Here is a 19,759-nt window from a genome sequence, read left to right on the forward strand (position 1 = left end):
AAATTGCAAAACATTTGAACCCATAAAAATTGTGTAATATGCTGTACATTGTTTACCAATATATACCTCTAGCCTGTTAAGAGTACCAGTGTAGGAGTCCTGTATGGCTCTCAATTGCTGCTCAGAGTCACCATGGTCAAGACTGGACTGGGCCTGCTTCAGAATCGTCTGCCGCAAGTGACGATTCTCCAAGCGCAGTGCATCAATCTGGGCATTAGCCACCTAAAAAGAAAAATTATTTGGGTCATCAGACCATGCTGAGATAAAACAAAATGCTCTAAATATAACACAGTAAAAAAATTTATAAATTTTCCTGAATACTCTTCCCAGAAAAGTACTATCTTTATTGTCTCAATTGTGTACCAATATTCCAGCCATTTACAATGCTAGTTGGAAGTGTTCTATGTAGATAAACCAGGATGTCTCGATTGTGTATCAATGGCCCTGTCACTTTCAATACTGGTTGGAAGTGGTCTATACTGGCAAACCAAGGTTGTCACAATGGCCTATCAATGTTCCTGTCACTTACAACACTGGCTGGAAGTGGTCTATACTGGCAAACCAGGTGTCTCGATTGTTTATCAATGTTCCTGGCACTTACAACACTAGTTGGAAGTGGTCTATGTAGATAAACTAGGTTGCATTGATTGCCTATTGATGGTCATGTCACTTAAAACACTGGTCGGAAGTGGTCTATGTAGATAAACCAGGTTGTCTTGATTGCCTATCGATGGTCCTGTCACTCCAATACTGGTTGGAAGTGGTCTATGTAGATAAACTAGGTTGCCTTGATTGCCTATCGATGGTCCTGTCACTTCCAATACTGGTTGGAAGTGGTCTATGTAGATAAACCAGATTGTCTTGCTTGCCTATTGACGTACTAGTACTTACAATTCTGGTTGGAAGTGGTCTATGTAGATAAACCAGGTTGTCTCGATTGCCTATCAATCATACTGGCACTTACAATTCTGGTTGGAAGTGGTCGATGCAGGTAAACAGGCCAATAAGAACACTTGCATTTATGATAATGTTGCATGACTGCTTTGTCTCCCTTTGTATGCTCTCCAGCTGGCAATCACATGTTGGTTCAATGTAATGATGATGACCATCGACTTTACAGGTAAGATTCATTAAGTCTGCCAACCGTCTCAAGATGAATGTTTGTTTTTTCTATATCAGGGACCTTTAAAAAACTATCAGCTTGCTTGGTTCCGGAAACTGATTTTGACAATTGGTGAAGCATGTCAGCTGTTTTGACTGTTGCCTATTGTCAACACTTAAGTAATCGACCTGGTAATTAGTGCAATCAACGCAGTTTCAAGACCAGACAGTTGACTACTCAATCACTTGTTTTTTTTAGAAGAGATAAAACATTCCTAAGTTTCTCTTCCAACTTGAAAGGTTATATTTTTCAGCAGTTTAAAAAAATTGCTTTATGTCCAGAAAATTTGCTTGCTATTAAAAAAAAATTAATACACCTTCTGAATATTGGGTATCTGGAAAATTGGAAAGTCTTGTTATTTACATAAATAATGGTATGCGAAATAAACAATCACTGACTAAATATCAATAATGTTCACAAGTTCTGTGCTGTACAGCAAATCTGTATCAACATGCTTTCATACTGAAAATCTGAGACAGAGAGTGAGAGAGAGAATTTTCTCACTGACCATATGAAATCTTATCCTTCCCTCATTAGGTTCAAAATAAGGAATTCAATAATGCTTCTACAATTTCTATATAGGTACCTGACAAGCTTAAGTCCTGCATGCAAGAATCAGAATACAGTTAATTTAATTACAAATTTTATACTAAACACATCCCAAATTTTATACTAAACACATACCAAATTTTATACTAAACACATAAAATTTTATACTAAACACATATAAAATTTTATACTAAACACATCCCAAATTTTATACTAAACACATATCAAATTTTATACTAAACACATATCAAATTTTATACTAAACACATCCCAAATTTTATATTAAACACATCCCAAATTTTATGTTAACCACATATCAAATTTTATACTAAACACATCCAAAATTTTATACTAAACACATCCCAAATTTTACACTAAATACATCCCAAATTTTATATTAAACACATACCAAATTTTATACTAAACACATCCCAAATTTTATGCTAAACACATATCAAATTTTATATTAAACACATCCCAAATTTTATACTAAACACATACCAAATTTTATACTAACACATACTAAATTTTATACTAAACACATCCCAAATTTTATACTAAACACATACCAAATTTTATACTAACACTACCAAATTTTCTACTAAACACATACCAAATTTTATACTAACATATCCCAAATTTTATACTAAACACATATCAAATTTTACACTAAACACATCCCAAATTTTATACTAAACACATATCAAATTTTATACTAAACACATACCAAATTTTATACTAACACTACCAAATTTTATACTAACATATCCCAAATTTTATACTAACACTACCAAATTTTATACTAACATATCCCAAATTTTATACTAACACTACCAAATTTTATACTAACACTACCAAATTTTATACTAACATATCCCAAATTTTATACTAAACACATATCAAATTTTATACTAAACACATCCCAAATTTTATACTAAACACATATCAAATTTTATACTAACACATACCAAATTTTATACTAAACACATATCAAATTTTATATTAAACACATACCAAATTTCATACTAAACACATATCAAATTTTATACTAAACATGTATCAAATTTTATACTAAACACACACCAAATTTTATACTAAACACATACCAAATTTTATATTAACACATACCAAATTTTATACTAAACACATACCAAATTTTATACTAACACATATGAAATTTTATACTAAACACATACCAAATTTTATACTAAACACATACCAAATTTTATACTAAACACATCCCAAATCATATCTTTCCATTTTGAGCTCATACTATAGCTCATTACAGCCACATGTAAATACTTTTTTTTATTCAGGTAACTACATGCATGTACTTATTAGGGATCCCAAAATTCTAATGGCTCCTTGTTGGACATTTTATTTTCCAATAAATCAACATGGCACCAGATATGCATGCAATTTAATGACAAAAAAGAAAGGTGCATCAAACAACTTAATTTTTAAAAATTCTTCCAGAAAATTGTCTTTTTTAGGTGGGGATTTGCTGCTTCTTCAGTTTTACATCCATCCAGCTGCTCTAATTTTCTTTTGAACTATTTAATTCTAAAAATGGGTTTTTCTTTTAGAAAACTACATGATAGAATTTGATACAACAAAAATATTCTATTTCCATGCAACTCCTTTACAAAATTATTACTGTCAACAAGCAGACTAACTACCTGAAAATATATAGCACTCAACTGATTGACATGTCTGGTCAAGTCTGACAGTAAAACTTTATTTGAACAGGTCCTCAAACAAGTCTCTGAGGAACGTAATAAAAGTTAGTTACTGTTGCTAACATCTTTCTTTCTTTTAAACATACTTTGTTTTTCATGTTACAAACGTGCTGACACCCAGTCACACAATATATTTAACATGCACATCATGTGCCATCATCACAAGCCACAGGTGGCAATCAGCTAAGTTACTTATGAAAATAAATGAACAACATAATATAACAATCTCCTACCCATCAATGAAAGGGCCCCTGTTTTTGATCAATAAGAGTCTTTGTTTGGAAGAGAAACTCTGGCTCACTCAAACAGGATGAAATGCCATTTGGGGTCAAAATGGCAAAAACATTTACTGGTCCTCACAATAATTACTGAAGCTGGTGTAAGCATATATATATATATATATATATATATATATATATATATATATATATATATATATATATATATGATTAGAAAATATCTGTGGCCATGGGTGATAAAGTGAAACGTATTGTTGCCTGTTGCTTGGAATGATGATCATATGTGAGAATAATGTAATGTCTCTATTACAAACCCTGGATCAATCTTCAAAGTTCAATGAGAGGGTTTTGACAAGTCTAAAGAGTATCTAAACAACTGGGCAAATCTAAGTACCAGACTAAAGAGTCTAAACAACTGGGCAAATCTATGTACCAGTCTAAAGAGTGTCTAAACAACTGGGCAAATCTATGTACCACTCTAAAGAGTGTCTAAACAACTGGGCAAATCTAAGTACCAGTCTAAAGAGTGTCTAAACAGCTGGGCAAATCTAAGTACCAAACAAATGCATGGGACGGTTGTGTGCAGCTTATGTACAGCATCAAGTTTGTGAATGGTCATTTCAGCTTCTTCTTCAGTCATATCCAACATATTGTAAGAATTTTCATCTTGCTGCTAGATGATCAATAATAATTTTATAAGTTCTATGTATATGTCTTCCCTCATTTCATGCTCCAGTTGTATTTTATGAACAAGAGAAAGACATGATTCACAACAGGATGTGAGATGCTCATGTTTGGTCACGTGCCAAGAGTTCATTATTGTGTGAGAGGGCATACTGCATTATAGTAAAAACTAACAAGAGCTTGACCTATTCCAATATAAATTAACAATAGTATGACCTTTCCAATATAATTAACAACAGCATGACCTATTCCAATGTAAATTAACAGCAGTATGACCTTTTACAATGTAATTAACAACAGTATGACTTTTCCTAATATAAATTAATAACACCATAACCCATTCCAATATAAATTAATAACACCATGACCCATTCCAATATAAATTAATAACACCATGACCTATTCCAATATAAATTAATAACACCATGACCCATTCCAATATAAATTAATAACACCATGACCTATTCCAATATAAATGAATAACACCATGACCCATTCCAATATAAATTAATAACACCATGACCTATTCCAATATAAATTAATAACACCATGACCTATTCCAATATAAATTAATAACACCATGACCCATTCCAATATAAATTAGCAACACCATGGCCTATTCCAATATAAATTAATAACACCATGGCCTATTCCAATATAAATTAATAACACCATGACCCATTCCAATATAAATTAATAACACCATGACCTATTCCAATATAAATTAATAACACCATGACCTATTCCAATATAAATTAGTAACACCATGACCTATTCCAATATAAATCAGCAGTATGACCTTTTGCAATCTAATTAACATCATCAGCATGACCTATTCCAATATAAATTCAAAGCAAAACCTGTCTCATAAATTTGTTATCTTCTAGGTTTTTAACACTTTAGCTTAGATCCAGATTTGTCCGATAATTTATAAGAATAATTTTAAAAGAAACACCATGACCAGAGCTGAAACTTTCATGCAGTTATCATCATTATCTTCAAAGGTGAATCATGTAAAAAAAATATATAGTAAATTCTCATTTTCTGCTCATAAAGTTTTATGAATTCAAGCTCAGGAAATCATGATGAGAATCTCCCATGGCAGTATGCTGACAGTCCATAAAGCCAGTATGATTAGAATCTCCCAAGGCAGTATGTTGACAGTCCATCTCCTAAGACAGTATGTTGACAGTCCATAAAGGAAGCATGATGAAATCTCCCAAGGCAGTATGTTGACAAGCCATATGCCAGCATGTGGTTGTTGTTGTTCTAGGGTTTTAATGTCATTTTTCAGCACAAGATAGACTATATATGGTGGCCAGTATAACTGGTGGAAGAAGAACCCTGGAAAACCCAGGGAAGAACCACTGACCCACGAGAAGCTACTGACAGGCTATCCCATGTACCCACACTAGCCGAGCCTTGGACTCGAACCCACGCAGACAGAGATGAGATGGCAGTGATCTGGAACGGTGAGCGCTTTCGACCACTCGGCCACTCTGGGCACCAAGCCAGCATGATGAGAATCTCCCAAGGCAGTATGCTAACAGTCCATAAGCCAGCACGATGAAAATCTCCTAAGGCAGTATGTTGACAGTCCATAAAGCCACCATGATGAGAATCTGCCATGGCAGTATGTTGACAGTCCATAAACCAGCATGATGAGAATCTCCTAAGGCAGTACAGTGTGACCCCGCTATCACGTATTCCGTAATAACACAAATTCGGATATAACGCGGTTGTGGCGTGGCTCCCGAAATTTCATATACATGTATTTTTCTTGTACACAAAAAAAAAAATCTTAAAAAGTAGGAAAAAAACGTAAAAAGTTGCTTATCATTTTGGGGAAAAGAACGCGTATGAATAATACAAGATGATCATGGCTTGGCTCCTGAAATTTTATATGCATTTTTCTCGTACACAAAAAAGTATTTTCTTCTTCTTAAAAGTAAGAAGAAAAAATAAAACGCATAAAAAGTTTATTCTGGGATCATGTAGGTCTTCGCCAATGTCGCAAACTTGGATTTTTTTTCCTTATTGGCTGCCAAACACACCATGTGGCTTTTTATTTATTGGTGACATTGTTGGCTGTTTAAACTTTTATATACGACCGTTGGTTTGGAGTGCAGAAATTCAGAGGCCCCATGAAAGGATGTGATGTGATGTGATGTGATTTTGATTTTTAATGTAGCTTTAACAATTTTTCAGTCATATCGCTACAATGTCTGCAATGTGGCAGTTTATAGTGATGTCTAGCACTGGGGCATCATGCCGCAGACATGTAGCATGATGTCCCACCCAGTCACATTATTCTGACACCAGGCTGACCAGTCCTAACACTAACCTCTTAATGCTTAACACCAAGCCCCCATGAAAGGAAGCCGCAAACTGGATATAAAATGCAATGAAATGTATCTATTGTTACATAAACAAATTCTTTGTCCATACTGACAAACCATCTAAACAGTCCATTGCTATATCATAATCCGCTTATCTTGACATCTAGCATGAGTTCTGATTGTTGTGAAATATCCGATTTTTTGTTGTTGACATTTCTGGTAACAGTGATCAGCCGGATGAGGCAATGTCTCGTAATCTATCTTTCATTGGACTTTTAGTCGCTAGTAATTAATATATTTACAAAGACTGACATTTGTATGTGGATAGTAAGTAAAATTCCTCTTCTTTTCACTCAGAATTAAATCCTTCAGAACACTCACATTTTCTGTAATGATCCCTGTCAACAGAACACCTGCGTCTCTATCATCTGTTGACCCTTTGTTAATTTTCAGATGCATGCATGGAAGGCAGCATCACGCTGCTACCACAAATGTAAAAGAAAAAAATACATCTTACTTATTGGTTTATTCTATATGCATGGAGGGACAGTAACTAGAATAGTCTAAACGACGGCCAACTCCTTTTAAAAATGTACCCAGATAAAATAGTTTGCTGAAATTTCAAAGGAAACAGATTACCTTTGAAGCACCGACTGTTATGAAAACGTACTCAGCAAATGGAAAAAATACCAGTCTCAATCATGCAATACAATTATTTTAATGTTGCCGCCACAATAAGAAATGGGCATTCGTTTGGTTCTCCAAAGCTGTCATTTAGCGGTGACTTCAATAGCGCATGCACCCTTCATTAAAGAAAGCCGACTACAACCTTTCAATAACAGCAAAGAACTTTTCTTCAAAGGAAGTCAGTACCAAACTTAAATAAAAATGATGGAATCTGATGGATTTTTGCATTTTCCAACCTGACTGGAACACATTAACTGTGCTGTGAAAGTGTCCTTTTTGTAGGGAAAAACGTTTATGCTTACGAACGCTACCAACGACGGCTTAAATCGCCAACTAACTTTTACTGACTTGGAAATTACTTTAAAGTAAATGTGTTTCGTTATTTGTTACGTGATTGTGCTATGTTTTTCCACTGAATTCAGACCAATATGACCTGTTACGAAATTATTGAATATTTTCAAGCTGTGTATGTGCATATTTTTTATGGAATCACTTGTATTGTGGATTCAATGTATATGATGAGGTTCGCAGGTGAGTACATGGTGTTAATACTGTATTCATGCTATACATTAGACATTTATAAATAAACAGGATTCACGTATATGTACCAATTCATGGTTCTCTAAATAAAGTAAACTATTATATTATGTCTTCTCTGTTTTCACTACAGGTGTATTTCTCATTTAATATGCATCAATTTAAGATGGTAACTGTGCCGATGAAGCATGTATTTTACTGCACGCATTTATTACCCCCCCCCCCCATTTTTGTGGGGGTACATTTTCTTCAGCTGACTGACTTGGTTGCACATAATACGGTTCAGTATATAACGCGGTCGGGTTTTATGGCTCCCAACTACCGCGTAACAGCGGGGGTCACAGTGTATGTTGACAGTCCATAAAGCCAGCATGATAATAATCTCCCATGGCATTTCCTAAGGCAGTATGTTCACAGTCCATAAATGAAGCATGATGAGAATCTCCCATGGCAGTATGTTGACAGTCCATTAGCCAGCATGATGAGAATCTCCCAAGGCAGTATGCTGATAGTCCATAAGCCAGCATGATGAGAATCTTCCAAGCCAGCATGATGAGAATCTCCCATGGCAGTATGCTGATAGTCCATAAGCCAGCATGATGAGAATCTTCCAAGGCAGCATGCTGATAGTCCATAAGCCAGCATGATGAGAATCTCTCATGGCAGTATGATGACAGTCCATAAATGAAGCATGATGAGAATCTTCCAAGGCAGTATGCTGATAGTCCGTAAGCCAGCGTGATGAGAATCTCCCATGGCAGTATGCTGACAGTCCATAAGCCAGCATGATGAGAATCTCCCAAGGCAGTATGTTGACAGTCCATAAGCGAGCATGATGAGAATCTCCAATGGCAGTATGTTGACAGTCTATAAAGCCAGCATGATGAGAATCTCCCATGGCAGTATGCTAATAGTCCATAAGCCAGCATGATGATAATCTCCCCAAGGCAGAATGTTGACAGTCCATAAGCCAGCATGATGAGAATCTCCCATGGCAGCATGTTGACAGTCCATAAAGCCAGCATGATGAGAATCTCCACAAGGCAGTATGTCGACAGTCCATAAAGCCAGCATGATGATAATCTCCCATGGCAGTATGTTGACAGTCCATAAAGTCATCATGATTATAATCTCCCATGGCATTTCCTAAAGCAGTATGTTCACAGTCCATAAATGAAGCATGATGAGAATCTTCTAAGGCAGTATGCTGATAGTCCATAAGCAAGCATGATGAGAATCTTCCAAGGCAGCATGCTGATAGTCCATAAGCCAGCATGATGAGAATCTCCCATGGCAGTATGCTGATAGTCCATAAGCCAGCATGATGAGAATCTCCCCAAGGCAGAATGTTGACAGTCCATAAGCCAGCATGATGAGAATCTCCCATGGCAGTATGTTGACAGTCCAAAAAGCCAGCATGATGATAATCTCCGCAAGGCAGTATGTTGACAGTCCATAAAGCCAGCATGATGAGAATCTCCCATGGCAGTATGTTGACAGTCCACAAAGCCAGCATGATGAGAATCTCCCATGGCAGTATGTTGACAGTCCATAAGCCAGGATGATGAGAATCTTCCAAGGCAGTATGCTGATAGTCCATAAGCCAGCATGATGAGAATCTCCCATGGCAGTATGCTGATAGTCCATAAGCCAGCATGATGAGAATCTCCAATGGCAGTATGTTGACAGTCCATAAAGCCAGCATGATGAGAATCTCCCATGGCAGTATGTTGTCAGTCCATAAAGCCAGCATGATGAGAATCTCCCAAGGCAGTATATTGACAGTCCATAAGCCAGCATGATGAGAATCTCCCATAGCAGTATGCTGACAGTCCATAAAGCCAGCATGATGAGAATCTCCCATGGCAGTATGTTGACAGTCCATAAGCCAGCATGATGAGAATCTTCCAAGGCAGCATGCTGATAGTCCATAAGCCAGGATGATGAGAATCTCCCATGGCAGTATGCTGATAGTCCATAAGCCAGCATGATGAGAATCTTCCAAGGCAGCATGCTGATAGTCCATAAGCAAGCATGAGAATCTCCCATGGCAGTATGCTGATAGTCCATAAGCCAGCATGATGAGAATCTCCCATGGCAGTATGACAGTCCATAAATGAAGTATGATGAGAATCTTCCAAGGCAGTATGCTGATAGTCCATAAGCCAGCATGATGAGAATCTCCCATGGCAGTATGCTGATAGTCCATAAGCCAGCATGATGAGAATCTCCAATGGCAGTATGTTGACAGTCCATAAAGCCAGCATGATGAGAATCTCCCATGGCAGTATGTTGTCAGTCCATAAAGCCAGCATGATGAGAATCTCCCAAGGCAGTATATTGACAGTCCATAAGCCAGCATGATGAGAATCTCCCATAGCAGTATGCTGACAGTCCATAAAGCCAGCATGATGAGAATCTCCCATGGCAGTATGTTGACAGTCCATAAGCCAGCATGATGAGAATCTTCCAAGGCAGCATGCTGATAGTCCATAAGCCAGGATGATGAGAATCTCCCATGGCAGTATGCTGATAGTCCATAAGCCAGCATGATGAGAATCTTCCAAGGCAGCATGCTGATAGTCCATAAGCAAGCATGAGAATCTCCCATGGCAGTATGCTGATAGTCCATAAGCCAGCATGATGAGAATCTCCCATGGCAGTATGACAGTCCATAAATGAAGTATGATGAGAATCTTCCAAGGCAGTATGCTGATAGTCCATAAGCCAGCATGATGAGAATCTCCCATGGCAGTATGCTGATAGTCCATAAGCCAGCATGATGAGAATCTCCTAAGGCAGTATGTTGACAGTCCATAAAGCCATCATGATGAGAATCTCCCAAGGCAATATGTTGACAGTCCATAAAGCCAGCATGATCTTTATTATAAATACCTGAATACATAAGAGTCAATCAGATATAACACCACCACCCTGTGGTGCCTGATCAGACTCCTACTGAATGTACACTATAGTCCAGCAACATAAATGTCTATATGATACACTTTGATATATATGCTATTTATGATACAATTTATTTCCATGGTAACATAAAAAATATTGAACACAGAAAATTCTAGGTACAAATGGCATCTACAAACAACATGCTTAAAGTTTGGCTAAAATACCTTGACTGGCCTGTAAGTTACACTCCAAAATGCAAAAATATTTATGGACGGACAAACAGTAAGACAGCTGGACATAGCGAAGGCTATATCTCCCATATTATATACCAGAAAGATAACTAAGTCACTGATACCCCCCGACAAAAATAACCAATATCATCTCCACTGATTTCAAAACTAGATCTGCAATTTGAGACCTGAATTTCTGCTTGCTTTTTCTCTAGCTGTTCTGCATTGTGTGTTGCTTGTTGTTCCACTTTGAAGAGCTTCTCCTGAAGCTGCCTGTTGGAGGTGCTAGTTTGATGAAGTTCCTCTGTCATTGTGGAAAGCTCTTTTCGCATTCCTGTCAGCTCTGCCTGATGGGATGAGGCTGCAGATGACATCTGGTTCTGCATTTTTGTCAGCTGGTTCCTAAGTTGATGTACTTCCTGTTCCACCTGCACCATGTCTTTCTTCTGAAAAGTCAATGAGCAAAATCATGTTGATGAAAAATTAACACATGCATAAAATTCTCGTGAATTTAAGGACTCAAATTTCAACAGCAAAACTTTTCAACCAAGTACAGCAATACCTCACTTTAAGGCCTTCCATTATACAGCACTACCTTTCTATTAGGTTCTTCATTATACAACACTAGCTTCCTTTAAGGCCCTCGATCATAAATCACTATCTCACAATAAGGTTCCCTATCTTATATGGAACTACCTCACTACATAGTGCTCTAGTATAGAACACTACCTCACTATAACAACTTCAATTATACAACATAACCTTGACATAAGATCTTTCATTTTACAGCATAACTTAAATGTAAGGATCTCATCATGCAACACATCATCACTAAAAGGTTTTCCATTAAAAAGCACAACCTCAATATAAGTCTTTAAAGCTCTATGACACTCTAATGTGCTCACTATACAGTACTACCTCATTATAAAGTCCTCCAATATAAAGCACTATTTCACTATCAGGGCCTCCATTACAGCATAATCTCACCATAAGGTCTTCCATTATACAGCACCTCACCATCAGGTCATCCTTTACACTATATGACATCAACTATAAGGCTCCTATTATATAGCACTACCTCTCCGTAGGTCTCTCATTTTACTGCACTAACTCTCTAAAAGACCTTTTATTTATCCTGTCATAAGGCAAATATGGTCATGGATCACATTTTACTAATTGATACTAATATTATATGTACCGTGTACTGGTCAGCTCTAGGACTCACATACCGTGTTATAATGATGGATTGCTGTATTTAGTTTATGATAAAAGTGTAAAAAAAATTATAAGTTCAAATTTTGCTGAAATAAACATATAAAAATTTGTGACAATTTAATAGAGCAGAAAAGCTATTATAAACTGTTATAATGAAATCTTGTTTAGTCTTTTTTCTACAAATCAGTTAAGATATTTCAAGTGATTTAACATATCAGGCTATACTGTTGGCACAATAATTTTACTGATCTATACCATAAATGGTAATAATAAAGTTCATAGAAACAATGTGAGAATACAACTACCACCAAATACTTGTCATCTGGTAGTGTAAAAACTACATTTAACATTAACTGCAACTTTTAATTACATTTCAAAACTGATAAAACATCCATATAAAGACAGCCATAGCCTCAGGGCTCGATCCCACTTCCTGTTTAAATCTGTGGAAAACTTTGATGGTTACAATAATTATAATTTCAATTTACTTCAAATTCATGCCATATATACTCACATACAAATCAGGTCCATATGCATACAAAACAGACCTACATCTGGCATTATATAATGAACCAGCTGATCAAGGACTATGTTGTTTGTCCTGCTGTTTGGGGAAAAACAAGCTGCATAGACCAAGATGTGTTAGTTCTTTATCAGTCTTGTTTGCTCTAATAATTTGTCAAGAGAATTGCACAGACCGAGATCTGCAAGCAATCATGACAGATCTGGGTCTATGCAACTTGTTCTATTGATTTGTTAAAGCAACAGCATAGACCCAGATCTACCAGCACATTATGTGACAGCAGATCTAGGTATATGCAGTTCGCAGCTGGATTCTACATATACTCTAATATTATTTTTTATGGGCATATACTGCTATTTCATTCTAAATTAGAACAACAAGTAATAAACAGTTTAAAGTACAAACATTAACAACAGCTGGCTATTCACGTCCTTATAAAGAGTTGTCAAGTAAAATACTGTATACCTGGATCAAACGAAACTACAGCCAAAACTGCTCCATGCACATGATTTTGCTTAAACCAATAGCCAGCCTAAGTATAATTATAAGCAAATATTCCGGAGAAGTTTGATGCAGAAATTAAAACGAGTTTTACTGTACAAAACAATGAAATCAAATCTCAAAAGGCAATGTTTTGAATAGTAACAGCAGCAAAAAAAATCAACCTTTCATATGTCCAATCAAGTAAAACATCTACAATCCATACAAAATCAAAATAATTGATGATCCCATAACAACATCTGAACTTTTAAAATTGTAAACCAGTAATCTAAATATGTTTAAAAGAATGTACCTGCCACAATGCAACATATCTGTTGTTGTTGTAGGGTTTAACGCCATTTTTCAGCACACAATAGGCTATACATGGCGGCCAGTATTAATGGTGGAGGAAGAACCCCGGAAAACCCTGGAAAGAACAACCAACCCACGAGAAGCTACTGGCAAGCTTTCTCACATACCCACATTGGCTGAATCCGAGACTCGAACCCACGCAGACAGAGGTGAGATGGCAGTGATCCGTAACGGAGAGCGGTTTAGACCACTCGGCCACTCGGGGCCCCGGTAACATATCTGTACCAGTTTCGCAGAATTTCTTGTGAGATAATACACAATCGGTCTCAAGGAAAACATTTTTTTGGTACTAAATTCTGTTTGTCTGAGAATACTTAACCAGTCACATTAACAATAATGATGTAAGTATGCTACCTCCTGAATGCTGCCCTACTAAAAAATGAAAGTTCACATTTCAGCCTACATCCTACAAAGGGCAATAACTCTTACCCATTAGTTCCCCTTGCCACCACTAGGTGTTCCAACATTTTTTAACTAAGTGAACTACCAACAAGATGCTCACATAGCGGCATGGATGGGAGGGTCTTTAAGTAATGTGGCCATGTAAATATTCTCAGAGAAACATAATTTACTAGAAAATTTGCTTTCTTCTTTGAATACATTGATCACATTAACATTAAGAGAATAGGTAATAGTAGGAAGGAATGCTGAACATCCTACCAATACCTTGGGTATCCTTCTAGGGAAGAAATAAGTCTCAAATCAAAATATTGTATTCAAATGCAAGGCTCACAAAAATCAATTGAATTTCATTAGCTGAAATCCTCATGAGGTGACAATGATAATTTCAGACTTCAGAGTATGACAAGTGTATACCTCGCTTAAGCGATGAAGATTGAGCTTGGTAGGTGATATCCTCCTTTCCCACCTTCTTGGGGAGAAAGAGTCATTTGCAGTCGCCATAACTGCTGGAAAGAACGTTGGCCAAGATACTGAATCTGAGAGGAATATGTCTAATTTGTATGTTGATATAGATCAGTTACAGCATCAGTGAAAAAAACTGCCAAATCAGCATGCACAGGCCAGGTGATCTGGTGCCCCCCTCTTCGTTTGAGGAGGTAAGTCATCACTACAGAGTTGTCTGACATAATCAGGACTGACTTCTCACAAAGTGGGTTCTTTTATAACTGAAAGCTTTTATTTCAACATTGACGTGAAGAGCTAGTTCCCCTGGTCTCCATTTGCCGCTGACTATTTTGAATTCCATCAAATAGTGGGCTCTGCCACTGAATGTACTGGCATCTGTACATACTGTCACTTATGGTTAGGGTTTCTCCAGAAGATTTCCTGTTGTGAGCCAACAGTGGTTGTACCGCTGACACAGGAATGATTATACCTTATTTATGAAATTGACCTTTTAATATAGTGGACTCAAAAACAAGGGCATCATTGAGCCAGTAAAACCATCTGTAATGGGTGCAAAATAAAGACGGCCCAGTGGAATGAGATCTGCTGTCAAATAGAATAACACGAGGAGTTGAAAGAGTTCATTCAATGAAATCCCTGTCCTGTTGGAAAAGGACTCTATGACTTCTGTGATCTGAGGATGTTGACATGAGGGAGATGTACAAGACTGAGATTGGTTATAAACTCCATACCCAGGTGGACAAAAGACTGAGATGAGTGAAGCTTAGAAATTTTTCTATTCCTGAGAAAACCAAGATAATTCAAAAGGGACAGGAGACTGTTTCTGCACATGAAGGGAACTGAACCTACCATATGTTTTTGGAGGAAATCATCTATAAATGCCACCAGTAATGTAGTGTAAGTTGACTTGAACGGGGTGATGATCCAATCCATAATTGGTAAAGACATAGTGCTTGATATTTAGACCAAACATAAGGACTCCAAACCAGTAAACTTTGGGTAAGCAAACCGATGAAAGTTTCATGTTGCCAAGTGAATAGGGGCATGAAAGTAATCCTCTTTTAGACTGTAGATGGCATACTCGTCCCTTTGCATGGAGAGTCATATAGATCATGCAAGTTACATGGTTAGTTCTTGAGCTGCCTCCATCTTAACTTCTTCAATTTTGCCCCTAAACTGCAATGGCAAGTCGAAAGTTGTCATCCTTAAAGCCAGAGGATGATGGGTCTTAAGCTGCATGGCAAATTAACATGTGTCACAATGTATCAAGTCAAGATTGGCAAATTAACATGTGCCACAATGTATCAAGTCAAGATTGGCAAATTAACATGTGTCACAATGTATCAAGTCAAGATTGGCAAATTAACATGTGTCACAATGTATCAAGTCAAGATTGGCAAAGGCACTTGCCATTGAATAGTCCTTTTTAAGAAGGGCTAGATTTAGGAAGTAGTAGGCTTATATCCTTAATGTTTGTGTGATCAGAGAATTTATTCAAAGGAGAAACATGCAAATTGTAATGCCACCTGGATTTTTTTATTATAATAAAACTTCAAATTTGTTGTTATAGTGGGCAAATTCACTCAGACATTTCTAAGTATTGACTGAGGGTAATTATTTCTTCAACTTCCCCCTAATAAGGGTCAAATATCTACCAAACATTTTTAAGATAAATAATGCAGTCTTCTTACACATATGTACCTAATCAAGCAGCAACCTATCATTTCATGCCAGTATTATTTTTATTCATCAACAAATTAATTTGACATCCACAAAACAATAATTTATAATAGAAAAAATGGATTTAAGTCAGCAAAATCATGCATAATTTTAATAATTTTTTTAATTCTTTTCCCTTACTGCCAATTGTCACTTATTTCTATCCAATGACATGTACTGACATCACAATGGTATTTTTATGTACAATACATGTATTGACATGTACTAGCATCACAATGGTATTTTTATGCACAATACATGTATTGACATGTACTAGCATCACAATGGTATTTTTATGTACCTTACATTCATTAACATGTACTGACATCACAATGGTATTTTGATGTATAATACATGTATTGACATGTACTGACATCACAATGGTATTTTGATGTATAATACATGTATTGACATGTACTGACATCACAATGGTATTTTTATGTACAATACATGTATTGACATGTACTAGCATCACAATGGTATTTTTATGCACAATACATGTATTGACATGTACTAGCATCACAATGGTATTTTTATGTACCTTACATTCATTAACATGTACTGATATCACAATGGTATTTTGATGTATAATACATGTATTGACATGTACTAGCATCACAATGGTATTTTTTATATACAATACATGTATTGACATGTACAAGCATCACAATGGTATTTTTATGTGCAATACATGTATTGACATGTACAAGCATCTTAATGGTATTTTTTATGTACAATACATGTACTGACATGTACTAGCATCACAGTGGTATTTTTATGTATAGTACATGTATTTATATGTACTAGCATCACAATGGTATTTTTATGTACAATGCATGTAATGACATGTACAAGTATCACAATGGTATTTTTATGTACAATACATGTATTGACATGTACTAGCATCACAATGGTATTTTTATGTACAATACATGTATTGACATGTACTAGCATCACAATGGTATTTTTATGTACAATACATGTATTGACATGTACAAGCATCTTAATGGTATTTTTTATGTACAATACATGTATTGACATGTACTAGCATCACAGTGGTATTTTTATGTATAGTACATGTATTTATATGTATTAGCATCACAATGGTATTTTTATGTACAATGCATGTAATGACATGTACTAGCATCATAATGGTATTTTTATGTACAAGCATCACAACGGTATTTTTATGTACAATACATGTACAAGCATCACAATATTTTTATGTACAATACATGTATTGACATGTACTAGCATCACAATGGTATTTTTATGTACAATACATGCATTGACATGTACTAGCATCATAATGGTATTTTTATGTACAAGCATCACAATGGTATTTTTATGTACAATACATGTATTGACATGTACTAGCATCACAATGGTATTTTTATGTACAATACATGTATTGACATGTACTAGCATCACAATGGTATTTTTATGTACAATACATGTATTGACATGTACCAGCATCATAATGGTATTTTTATGTACAAGCATCACAATGGTATTTTTATGTACAATACATGTATTGACATGTACTAGCATCACGATGGTATTTTTATGTACAATACATATATTGACATGTACAAGCATCACAATGGTATTTTTATGTACAATACATGTACTGACATGTACTAGCATCACAATGGTATTTTTATGTACAATACATGTATTGACATGTACAAGCATCACAATGGTATTTTTATGTACAATACATGTACTGACATGTACTAGCATCACAATGGTATTTTTATGTACAATACATGTATTGACATGTACAAGCATCACAATGGTATTTTTATGTACAATACATGTATTGACATGTACTAGCATCACAATGGTATTTTTATGTATAATACATGTATTTACATGTACTAGCATCACAATGGTATTTTTATGCATAATATATGTATTTACATGTACTAGCATCACAATGGTATTTTTATGCATAATATATGTATTGACATGCACTAGCATTATAATGGTATTTCTATGTATAATACATGTATTGACATGTACTAGTATTATAATGGTATTTTTATGTATAATACATGTATTGACATGTACTAGTATTATAATGGTATTTCTATGTATAATACATGTATTGACATGTACTAGTATTATAATGGTATTTCTATGCATAATACATGTATTGACATGTACTAGTATTATAATGGTATTTCGATGCATAATACATGTATTGACATATACTAGTATTATAATGGTATTTCTATGCATAATACATGTATTGACATGCACTAGCATTATAATGGTATTTTTATGTACAATACATGTATTGACATGTACTAGCATTATAATGGTATTTTTATGTATAATACATGTATTGACATGTACTAGTATTATAATGGTATTTCTATGTACAATACATGTACTGACATGTACAAGCATCACAATGGTATTTTTATAATACATGCATTGACACGTACTATCATCACAATGGTATTTTTTGGTATAATACATGTACTGACATGTACTAGCATTATAATGGTATGTAATAAATATTGCAGGATGAACTTTACATGCTGTATTGAAAAATGCTTGATGGGATGAATTAAGATAGTAAATTTTACAGCAGTGAGATGATTAAAACACAGCAATCAAATACAGCAAGGTAAACCTGAAGCTATCTGACATGAACCTCCATGAGACTTTTATTATGAGGGGGGTGGAATTTGTTAACACATTAACCCCTAGCGACGACTTAACGGGGCAGGAGGTAGTAGCCTACTGCCGAGCTCTGTAGCATCATGGTCATACATGGTACACTAAAGTGGGTGGTATTATAGAAAGGTAGACAGATGTAGCTCTACAATGATACCAAATAATCTGGAATTTCTAGTTGCACTACAAAATACAGATTAAAGAAACTCATTTTCTGAACCCGACTTTTTTCTACCCAAAATTCGCCCGTGGTCGGAATCCGATTATGTGTCCAGATTTTAGACTTTTTGGTCTCAGATCTAAGGCAAACCAGCATGAACTGCAAACAGACAGATGAGCCTTTGCAAAAGCGGGATAAGATGGGCATTTGGAATAAAGAGTGGTCTCCATACAAAAATAATGGCTTTTACCTCTTCTGCTCATGCGCAAGTCAAATAGCCTATGAAAAACGATGTTTCTAACACAACTAGGCAGTATGTTATTGAAAGATGATCGGGGGTTTGGTGTTTTCGATTCTATTCAGAAATAGCTTTCAAAATGTGTTTCCTACTCGATTTTCAGGCGAAAATGACAAAAAGCTCCAGGGGTTAATGTGTCAAGGCATTCTACTACTACCCTGGAATAATATTATAACAATCTTTTTTACAAAAATATTGCTATTCTGCCCACCTGTCAGTTGAATACAGTGATGTGGACAGCATTTACAAAAAAAAGAGGAAAAATTTATGCTGCATGTCAATGGTGCCACAGAGGTACTAGTACTAGTAAATTTCCACTGAATGTTTACACAATTCTGTCAATACTGAAGTGTGAGCATTTGTTTTA

At 35.6% G+C, this 19,759-nt stretch overlaps 1 protein-coding gene across 6 annotated transcripts in view; it reads right to left on the reverse strand.

Annotated features, from left to right (window-relative positions):
- Window positions 1–19,759, reverse strand: part of LOC149799184 (uncharacterized) — a 124,245-nt gene that overhangs the window by 26,213 nt on the left and 78,273 nt on the right. For all 6 annotated transcript variants that reach the window (XM_089958424.1, XM_089958423.1, XM_089958422.1 and 3 more), the window contains 2 exons: window positions 11,259–11,516; window positions 67–222 (listed from right to left, as the gene is read on the reverse strand). In XM_089958424.1, the coding sequence (XP_089814550.1) occupies window positions 67–222; window positions 11,259–11,516 (414 nt within the window). The remainder of the gene's footprint in view (window positions 1–66; window positions 223–11,258; window positions 11,517–19,759) is intronic.

The sequence above is a fragment of the Sinohyriopsis cumingii genome, chromosome 5, assembly GCF_028554795.1.
Source record: "Sinohyriopsis cumingii isolate HCF-2022 chromosome 5, ASM2855479v2, whole genome shotgun sequence".
In the NCBI taxonomy this organism is placed as follows: Eukaryota; Metazoa; Mollusca; class Bivalvia; order Unionida; family Unionidae; genus Sinohyriopsis; species Sinohyriopsis cumingii.